The sequence below is a fragment of the Tachysurus fulvidraco genome, chromosome 1 (genome assembly GCF_022655615.1).
Source record: "Tachysurus fulvidraco isolate hzauxx_2018 chromosome 1, HZAU_PFXX_2.0, whole genome shotgun sequence".
Lineage (NCBI taxonomy): Eukaryota > Metazoa > Chordata > Actinopteri > Siluriformes > Bagridae > Tachysurus > Tachysurus fulvidraco.
In genome coordinates, this window is record NC_062518.1 from 11929392 (window position 1) to 11940492 (window position 11101).

An 11101-nucleotide genomic window follows, 5' to 3' on the forward strand; every position below is an offset into this window, starting at 1 on the left:
GCACATGCAACTTATACTCAAGTGACAGGAATCACTTAAGAACAAAACAAAAAGAAAAATTCCAAAAACAACGCATGGATGTGGACTTTCAGTGGGATGCAGGTCGTTTAAAGCAAACCACACCGCATTCTTGTACACAGAGCAATTCAGACAAACATTAGAAAGCCAATCCAAATGCAAGACACATTCCCCAGCATGACTGCGGTCTTTCAGTGGGATACATGCTATTTAAGGCAAATCACACCACATCCTTGTACAGAGCAAGTCAGGGACAATAATCACAAACACAGTGGTTGGGGTGCAACATAAAATATATCTGCCTTTGGACTAGATGACACTCAATTCCATACACTGCAGGAGGTTTTGCAAGTGCTACCGAGGGGTGAATGATAATAAAAATTAAAGCTGCAAATAGCACTTTCAGGGGCTAAGCACCAAGACTCTATGAGCTGCACATTCACAGATATGATACAATTGTTGCTTAAGCAATCACAAGAAAACAGGGCTATAACTAAAGAATAGAATAGAAGCTTTTCAGAGCGCATGGTCAGTCATGATACGGCACCCCTGGAGCAGAGAAGGTTAAGGGCCTTACTCGAAAGCCCAACAGTGGAAACTTATCAGTGCTGGAGCTTGAACCACTACTCAAGGTAAGGTAACTGCTAGATGAACAAATGGGCAGCAGGGTGACACAGCTGTGGTATCCAGATGATTTTAGCGCAACCTGGTGAGTGCAGGATAAAATATAGAGGAGTAGAAATAATCCAGTTAGAGTTTTATTGACTTTTTTGAATGTTATTGTAACTTTAAGCCAGTAGGTGGTACTGGCAGGCTTGTAAGTTGTATTGATGTTACTGAAAGGCTTCAGGACATGATCCTAAAGATGCCTACCAAGTTTTGTGAAAGTGTACAAAGTTGCTGAGATACAACCTCACATCCAGAGAACAGACAATACAAGAGATATCTGTCTTTCTAAATGTAATAATTGAATCCTGGCTTCAATTTGGTGAGAAAGGCGACACATCAAATCTGTAGATGTTTACAACCATTGCATTGAGTTGATATTAAATCAAAATATAATATTATATATTGAAAGGAGCGAAGTGCTGTTTGGTGAGGGACTGAATTTTTGTACTGTATGAAACAACTCATAATGGATTGTGTTTACAGTTCCAGTTAGAGAGAAGCATAATCCCCTGAGAAACACCCTTAACCATCAGTTGCTCAGCTGTTTATAATAAGATAAAAATGTCACTCTGGAAAAGGATGTCTACTAAAGGCTGTGCTTTATCTTGCACTTACCTTATTTGTTGTAAATGTGGTATAGTGTAAAATTCTCTTCCTAGATGCACTATAATTTGCTTAAGTTGAAGGTAAGAATACTTTATCTTAATCCAATAAGTGACTATGCCTATGTGAATTATAGTGTTTAAGAGCTTAAAATTGTGGTAATTTCTCAAACTGGACTTCAATTCAACAATACTGTAAAACGATGCTTTCAATCTGTCTTTCTCTCTTGCAACACTTGTTTCACGTAATGTATGTTGCACACAGATATGAGAATGATGAGGGACATCAAGCGGCCAGCCATTTTACCATCAAACCCGAGTGAACATGTCAGAGTGGGGCATGAGGGTAGGGGATGTCCCAGAAATTCACCAAAATTTCCATGAACTTTCCAGATCTGCTCTTTTAAAAACTATTCACCAAAAGCTTTATTTGACAAATATTTTGTCAGCCTAGACTTAAACAATGAGACTGTGTCTGAATACTAATTGGAAGGCTGTTAGGAAAAAAATAAAAAGCCCTGCCCCTTGATGTAGCCTTCACTATTTAAGGTCCCAAAAAGTAGCTTGCATCTTTGAAAATATGAACAGAGAAGGTGGGTAGCATTCACATTTCACCCCTAGATGGCTCTGTTGGAATTCTCTGGCACTGTTTGGGTGTATTTAAAATGATTTTTTTTTTTTTTTTTTTTGCTGCTTGGAAAAAATAAACAAAGTAAAAATTCTATCTCTCGTGTTTCACTCCATTTATAAGCTAGTAACCATGATTACTGTAAAGTTGGATTTCTTTGTCAACGGTATAGGTAATAAATAAAAAGGAATATGGCAATAAAGACAGGATAAAATAAAATTAAAGCATGACCAACAATAATAATAACAACAACAAAAGAATCTAAGATAATAATATAATACAGAATTGAAAAGAAGAGAAATCTTATGATGTTATGTATTGATCTCACATTCTGAGAACCCCTTAGCAGAATTTTGCTTAGGGCCCCAGGGAGGTCAGGATCGGCTCTGGGTAAGAAAGTAAGCCTTATTGACACTGCTCTGCTTGAGACCATGAGTGAAGCAACTTCCCTGGTTCCTATGAAATGATCTGTTAGCATTTATGCAAAAGGTTTGTTTTTGTGGTACAATTGCCTTCCAGTTACTTCACAGCTTGTTGACTTCTTCTTTGTGTAGAAAAAGATGGTGGTCTCAGAACTTAACTATTTACAGTTTCCTGTTAAAGCACTAAAAAGATACATGGCACATGGATTATCCCCAAATTATGCATTAATGCATGTATTGCTTTCAATCTTATTAGGAACAGTGAAAGGGCAAATAGAAAAGAACTTTCATCACTGCATCAGATTTCATCACTGCAACAGGCCACCATGAATGGACAGTATGTTGGTATGTTGGATTTTTTCAAATCACCTTGTGTAAATATATACTGGTAACATACTTATTTTCAGTAATTTTTTACAATACTTTTTCAAGCATTTATGTCTGACACTTTCCTCACCTTAAGGGTGGACCCAGAGATCTCAACTGGAATGACTATACAGCAGATGATTTTCAAACACTGAATTACCATTTCACTCGTGTCCCTCTGTCATCCTGACCCATCATTGATATATGTAACAGGGATATAGTAGCCTAGTGGATAAGGTGTTGGACAACCAATCAGAAGGTTGTGAGTTTCAGTCCCAAGTGCACCAAGCTGCTGGGCCATTGAGCCTGCTCAGCTCCATAAGCTAAGATAACATGTAAGTCGCTCTGGATAATGGTGTGTGGCATGTGCTATAAAATGTTTGAGTTTGATATAAAAGATCCTGTCTCAGCATCATAGTAGTACCCATAAATAACACCATGGGTAAATCCAGACATGTAAATTTCACAGTATATCAGACCTTGTCATGTCATGTTTCATCATCTACCCACAGCACTATTAGAACCTTTACTCAACATCTGTGTGTCTCCATCTCCAAAGTTCTTGTGAAACCTCTGACATGCAAAGGTTATCACAGCTTTGCGAAATGGTCATGTCTATGCTGTATACACTCTGAGTGTTCTTTTGGATTACTGTTTTAAATGAACCGTCGGCTTTGATGTATGTCGTCTGCTCAAATTCCAACTGAATCTGAATTGATCTTGACCTTGACCTTGTTCAACTCTAAAATAAATAAATATTATTTTTTCTTATTCTTCTATATTGCTGTTACTTGATTCACTTAACCAATTTGTGGTTGATTCAGACTCCGAGATTCATCTTACAAGGTGCTGGCTGGATATCTGGTTTAATTATTTTAAATCTCTGTTGTACTTCACAGAGTACATAAAGCGATGCATCTTACAACGTTTTGAGAGTATTTGAAAGAAAACCAGTACTGCAATATCTTCTGCAAATCTGCTAACCTTCATCAATAGAGAAGACATTGTTAGAGGTCTGTATTTTCATCCTGCTTCCTGCAGGGGCAAAAAAATCTTGAGTCTACTTCTATTGCTCAAGTTCAAAAATTCATAATTATTATTCATAAGTATTACATAACAGAACCTATGGGCATTGTCTAGCATGTAATTCTTTTTATCGACATTGCTTGATTTATGAAGCTCAATACACTGTCTCATTTATTTGGTGTATTCTCTAATCTTCTGCATATTGATTTGGTCTCAGTATCACCTCATATTTATAGCACAGAAGTTATGGATAACTCTTAAAAACAATAAGGTGAAAGAAAATTTCTAGAGGTGGCAATAATTGTGACATTTAGCTTTTTATTTTCCAAAAAATACAATTTGTTATGTGAATTTACTTGAACTGAAGATCACATTTATCTCAGATAAATATACATATATCTCATGACAAAGACCATCACCCATATTTAACAAGGTTGGCAATTATTCTGAAGATGACCGTGCTATAGGAATATTTAGTGTGTGTGTGTGTGTGTGTGTGTGTGTGTGTGTGTGTGTGTGTGTGTGTGTGTGTGTGTGTGTGTGTGTGTGTGTGTGTGTGTGTGTGTCTGTGTGACACAGCTTTTTAATATTTCTGTGTGTATATATACATTTTGTTAATTACATAGACAAAAGAGTAAAATGTTGTCAGGAAGAGATTTTTTGTATATTGTTCTTAAACACCGATCCTTCTGCTGTCTATCTGCTTGTGCTTGAATGAAGTTCTTCTGAGGGAAAACCAAAAATGAATAATAAATGAATTTATTATAGTTCCCAATCTGGCATCATATGTATTTGATAAAAAAAACAGATGTATTTCAGTGCAAGTTTTCACTTATGAATGCAATATATAAGAATGAATTTGTTATTCTACTGCCATGTTTGTGTGATACTTACAGCATCTGTAGAGATTATTCACTCGTTTGATGTCATTTTGGCTCATCTGAGTGGCCTGGCCAAAGGCAACATTGCTGTTGGGGAAGGGGACCATGGTGGCTTGGCCATTCTTAGAGAAAGCAGTTCTGAAATAGCAAATAAAACAAACCCAGTCCCAGAAAACCCTCTATTAGTCTAGTGGTGCTGCCAGTACCAAAGAGTACAAAGTGAATGGATACCTCTTCTACAACAGCTACTCAACATGGCTTAAACTGAGATAGATTAAATAGAATATGTGTGGTTAATATTAAAAAAAAAAAAAACAGTGAAAGATTGTGTGAGAAAATGTGAAAATGTTTTCCTGGGATTGTCATACAGTATATTAAAAGAACTTCCTGACCTGTGGTACTGCATGACTGAGTTGTAGTCATAAGGAGTTCCCTGGTTAAGAGTGGCGATCTTGTCAAAGGCATATTTATAGCCTTAGCAAAAAAGAAAAACAATAAAAACAATAAGTGGTGGACTCATACAGTCTTGTAAATAGCTTAGTCATACAGTATATACACTTCTATCATATTAGTTGTGTATGTTCACCAAAACCTCATGACAAACTTTTCTGTTGATTGTTGCCAATGTAGAATAGTTATAGTTATGTAGACTTACTATCAATGATGTTCTCCCACACAACACGGATGTGATTGTCTCGGTCATTGCGACACTGTTCGTGGTTGAACCCCAGAGCATGAAGAAGCTCATGCTGAACTGTGTTATGATAAATACAACCATTTCGGTCGAGAGACACAGTTTGGCTGTACCCACGACGTCCAACGTAGGAATAGCATCTGTGCATGACAGAAGAATTTTATAATCCTGTTTTTGCAGTATTTCTAGTTTAGAATTTGTTCTGGTCTTCTAATTTTTTTGTCCTTTATTTTGTCAATGAAAAGAAACTGCTTTATCCTAGTTAGGGCTGAGGTGGATCCAGAACCTAGTCTGGGAACACTGGTCATGAAGTAATAATACACCCTAGATGGAACGCCAGTCCATCACAGGGCACTATTCACACACATTCATTTACTCATTCACACCTAGGGAGTAATTAACACACATACAGTACAATACAAAACTCCACACAATTAGATCTAAATATAAACATCCAATTATTAAGATCTGTCTTACCCACTGCGAGACTCAATACTGATGTAATCCCTCTCGTTAGAGCGTCGAATAAAACGAATGCATGTAACAGAAGAGAAGGAATCCAGACCTCGCTGGATGACCTGCAGCTCACTAGAAGCTGATGGGGACAAAGCAGACCAAAAAATGAGTTCCTCCAGAATTCACACATCAAACACAAATTATAACTAATAATGCAAATAAAGTAGTGATGATATTGCAGCATTAAAGTTATTGCAGCATTATTAGAAAATTAAACAGCAAGGAGAGGGAGAGAGAGAGAGAGAGAGAGAGAGAGAGAGAGAGAGAGAGAGAGAGAGAGAGAGAGAGAGAGAGAGAGAGAGAGAGAGAGAGAGAGAGAGAGAAATGACATGTATATCTTTCATCCAGTATCCAGAACAGGTTCACATGAGGTTCACATACTGAAGTGGTTGGCAATGACATAAGGCACGTAGACTTTGCCATCACTGGATTTCGGCCACATGCAGCCACTCGAAGTGCAGGGATCAGCGTTCCTTGCATCATGTTCATCATCCACAGCAATATCTCCTATAACTTTTGGCTCACTAGCATCACGAACTGGAAGGAGTAATCCAAAATATATCAATTTCAAGAAAAGACAAGGACACAGTGTCATAGATTCAAAGCACCACAGTATGAACCCAACCCCAACAGTCCGCACACCTTCACTGCAGAGCCAAAGCACACAATCCCCAACCCACAGGGGGTGTATCTACACTCTGACAACATCCCATTACATATGTTTACAGCAAAAATGTATTGTATTTATTAGCTGTATGTTTTAGCCTATAAATATAAATACAGAGTGCTGAATGATTAGAGAATAGAGGCCTTTGGTATGGTGGCCGAGAAGTGCAAAACACATTAAACACATTTCTGCTTGTATAGCTTCTGATCTGGTAGGCAGCATGTGTGTTTGTGTGTGTGTTTGTGTGTGTGTGTGTGTGTGTGTGTGTGTGTGTGTGTGTGTGTGTGTGTGTGTGTGTGTGTGTGTGTGTGTGTGTGTGTGTGTGTGTGATCATACCAATGCCTCTGTTTGCTCTCTCTAGCAGATCTCCAACAGATAATTCAGAAGCTGAACAGACAGACACACATACATTTAGAACAGACATCCATTCAATCATCCCAAAATATTTGTGTTATCTAATTCATTATCTAATATATTCCAACTTGTGAAAAATGTCTCTTACCAGGCTGGACATGAAGTCCCCAAAGGCCAAGACATAAAAACAGAGACAAAAAACATTAGGTAAAGAAACGTGTACAAACTTGCTCTCTCTCTCTCTCTCTCTCTCTCTCTCTCTCTCTCTCTCTCTCTCTCTCTCTCTCTCTCTCTCTCTTTCTCTCTCTGTGTTACCTTGTCCTCAGCTTGAACACAGCAAACCAGCAGCAGGGCCAGGAGCAGTCCCAGAGTCACCTTACACACAAACATGATGGCCGGTCTCCTATATGGATAAACAGATGCACCACTGACACAATTTCTTTTACATTGTGAAAATATGGAGCATGGTTTAAATTTCACTTATTTCTTTCAGTATATTTTATGATTTAAATATATTCTTAAATGAATTTTGAGAACTTAAGTATATTACACCACTACAATACTGATCATTGAGGGAGTAACAGTTCTGTGAGGAAATATATTGTTGTGTGGAGAGGACAGAAGATGGGCAGATTGATTTTAGACTAAAATAGTCTCTCTTTACAGCAGTGGCAAGCAGAAATGCATCTCATAATGCAAAACACATCAAACCTTGATGTAGGGATACAAGTGGAGATACAATTTTTTGTGATTATTTTAAGTGAGAAGAATCTGTCTCTCTTATATGATACAGATGTCAGCTAACATTATTCTGAACACAAAAATTGTATAAGGGTTTATATGGGTGGCTAAGAAATAGCAGGATTTGAGTACAATTAAGTTTTCCCATTAAGATTTATTTCATTCTTAACATAGTAAACCATAGTAAAACCTGATTAAACACTCTACCATGCAGATAAGGTGACGCATTGATTTGTGTGTGTATGTATATGTCAGGGCACAGGTATTTGTGCATAGGCAATACACAACAAAAAAGACCATTATACTGTATAAAGACAGTGCAGAAGAAAATACTAAGTACTATAGTAGGACAGTCTGTTGGTAACTCATACATAATATCCTGTTTGCTGGAGATTCAGTTTTAAACAAATGCCAAGCAAGGAACTAAGCAGATTTACTTCAACAGAAAAAAAATAATTAAAAAGAAAATGTACTTGGTGACTGGTCATATATCAACAATAAATGCTGACCAATTGGGGTATTGGGTTCCTACATAAGTCTTCTTTCTTGTTTTCTTGTTATCCAGCATAACAAAAGTCATCACTTAATTTTATTAAGAAGGAGGCTTAATGTTTTAATAATTCATTACATATTAAAAATGGGTTACATAAAGATAAATAATGCTCTGGTTTTGCTGCTTGTTCTAATGCCGAGATCACAAGAAAATTAAATCGTGATAACGATAAAACAGCTTGTTATGTCGAGATCACAAGATAATTGTCTCGATCACGATAAAACAACTTTTGTTATGCCAAAATAACATGAAAAGTAAGTCTTGATTACGACGAAACAACTTTTCAAGTCAAGATCACGAGAAAATTAAATAAGAAATAATAAATATAAAACAAGAAAGAAAAAATACAATAATGCAAGGCCTCTTAGGACTTCCGTAGGTTGCTGTATAACATTATAAATGTTAACATAGGCTACTGCTCAAGAGTTACTGAAATTGTTATCTTACTTAGCTAACTAAAGCATGATGACAATTAAGAGAATGAAAGATTTATTCACATACACAATAAAATTATACAAGCTAACATTAGATTTCATATTCGTCATCATGATTGAATCACAAAAATTGTCATTATGATTATCTCAAGACATTTTCACTTTTACATGTGTTACTGACCACCACTGATTAGGTTCCACTCTTGTCAGGCAAGAACAACTGAAGATTATGGAAAAAAAAAACCAAAAAAAAAAACCACCTTGTCTTTTAGCTTAACAGACGAATCAACTGTCAAGTTTAGGGCAGTTTGTACCCGGATTCATGACCTTGGCTGACAGGAGTGGAACCTCGAGGATTGATGTGCTGCATTTATGAGATGTTTTTCTACTTACCACATTCATAAAGAGTGTTTATTAGACTTCCTTGTCAGCTAAGACCAGTCTGGTCATTCGCTTCTGATCTCTTATTAACAAGGTGTTTCAGCCAGCAGACAGAATTCTGTATAAACTCTGGAGACTCCTGAACATCGCAGCAGATCAACAGTTTTTAAAGACTCAAAACAGCCCATCTGGCACCAGCAACCATGCTAGGATTATAATAACTGAGATCACACATTTTCTCCATTCTGTTTGATGTGAACATTAACTAAATCTGTGGCCCTGTATCTGCATGGTTTTCTGCTTTGTACTGCTACCACATGATTGGCTCTTTGGATAAATGCATGAATGTGCAGGGTTAAAGGTAGTCTTAATAAGGTGAACAGAGAGTATATTTAGTCTACAGGGCTACTTCAGTCATAATAACAACAGGTGTCATGGTGTAAAGCATGAACTGAATTTAATAGGTCTGTTATTACTTTATATTCTGAGGTTTTCCCAATACAGTACATACTTTCAAATCTAATATTATTCAAAATAAATTATTTACAGTTAAAAGATGCAAGTGTAATATATTAGCTATAGGATCTATTGAGCCATAATATTCAGAAAGATGTTGAATCTTACCTCAAATCACCAGAAGAATGGATCTGGCTCTTGTGTGGGACTTATATCCTGTGTTTATATCCTCAAATTTATCAAGTTGAAATGCACACTGGAAAGAAAGCAGGTGCAGGTTTCCCAGCAGAACAGATTAATGTGATCCACGGTAACAAAAACATATGGCCTTGAATTATAGAATAATTCCTTATTTCCAAGCCTGAGACTAAGCTGTATTTATTTTGTTTGTTTGATCTGTGATAGGCAGCTTTATAAATACAGAGGACCATTTGAGGCTTTCTATAAAAAAAGAAATGACTGCTGTCAAGTAATTATTCATACAATATGACTTTTTAGAAGTGCACTAAACTGTGGATGATTTGGATTTCAAAACATACTTTAAGGAGTACTTACTACACACAATCTAAATTTAAAATTTAATGTGTAAAGTTGAATTTTTAAGCTATTACAAATGAGCAAATAATGTAATATTTAATGATAAAGTAATTAATTTTCTGACCAAATAGACACCTGCGGTGGTTACAATAGGCTTACAGTATATTATATTAATAAAAATCATTCTAAGGATAAGCAAAAATCTAAAAATAAACTGTGTATTCTCCACATTGGTCATTTTTATGCAGTGCATTAGGAAAATAGAAGATTAATTATAGTTTGATCATTAAACTGGTGAGAAACTAGGACTGGATCCAGAAAATATATTGTTCCTTCCATGAGTATTGTATGCTCATTCCCTTACATTTTCCCTTACACTTAGAAGTCTTGATAAGGAGGAATAAAATCCATGGCTATGATAAAATAAATACATTGCTGTGCACCTTGTGATTTAATAATAGCTTTAGTATTGATTTTGCAATATTCATCACTAAAGACATGTAGACTATTGTTGGTGTTTGTGGCATTCAGAGTTTGGTGCTGGGAGTACATAGATGTTGTTGTTGTCTTTCGGCTGCTCCCTGTTCAGGGAAACTACACTGGATCATCTGAGCCACATATTTGTTTTGGCACAAGTTTTACTCTGGATGCCCTTTCCATTTTACCCAGGCTTGGGACTGGCACTGACAGTTATCCAATCAGTGGCTGGGTCGGAGAGCATAGGATTCTTTTGAAGTACAACCGGGACATGCTGAGAACATATAATTTATATAATACTTTCTTATTATAACATAATAATAATATCTTAACCATGTGATTTTTTTTTCAACCTTGTCCTATTTCTATGTTCTATCTCCTATATGTCAAGGCACAATAGACAAAATCAATACCTGAATTCTTGGAGTCAATTGGATCTTTAATAAGCACTTGCATTGTCTTGTCCTAATTGCAGCATGAACCTTTCAGAATGCAGAACTGCTGCATATTCAGCAACCAACCGCATTGTTGCACTCTTGCAACAATGCGGTTGGTTGCTGAATATGCAGCAAAAGCATATGAGTAAAAGCATCTGATGTAACAGCTGGGTCTGCTAGAAAAAGGAAGGTAAGGTTCTGCAAGGAAAGAAAAAAGGCTTTAGGCAAATTTCGAGAAGAAT

At 36.5% G+C, this 11101-nt stretch overlaps 1 protein-coding gene across 3 annotated transcripts; it reads right to left on the minus strand.

The window, feature by feature from the left end:
- Window positions 1-4029: 4029 nt before the first annotated feature.
- LOC113634219 (low choriolytic enzyme-like) lies at window positions 4030-9639 on the minus strand. Of its 3 annotated transcripts, none has more exons than XM_047813030.1 (10): window positions 9577-9639; window positions 7159-7246; window positions 6992-6995; window positions 6826-6876; window positions 6204-6359; window positions 5784-5901; window positions 5268-5446; window positions 5005-5086; window positions 4626-4750; window positions 4030-4456 (listed from the first exon to the last, which is right to left on the minus strand). In XM_047813030.1, coding segments are annotated over exons 2-10 (792 nt in total). In that variant the 5' UTR covers window positions 7234-7246; window positions 9577-9639; the 3' UTR covers window positions 4030-4454. The 3 variants fall into 3 exon arrangements, with proteins under 3 accessions (XP_047668986.1, XP_047668984.1, XP_026988828.1); XM_047813028.1 differs by lacking the exon at window positions 9577-9639 and adding an exon at window positions 8965-9112 and having other exon boundaries at window positions 4030-4453; XM_027133027.2 differs by lacking the exon at window positions 9577-9639 and adding an exon at window positions 8965-9110.
- Between the last annotated feature and the right edge of the window lie 1462 nt (window positions 9640-11101).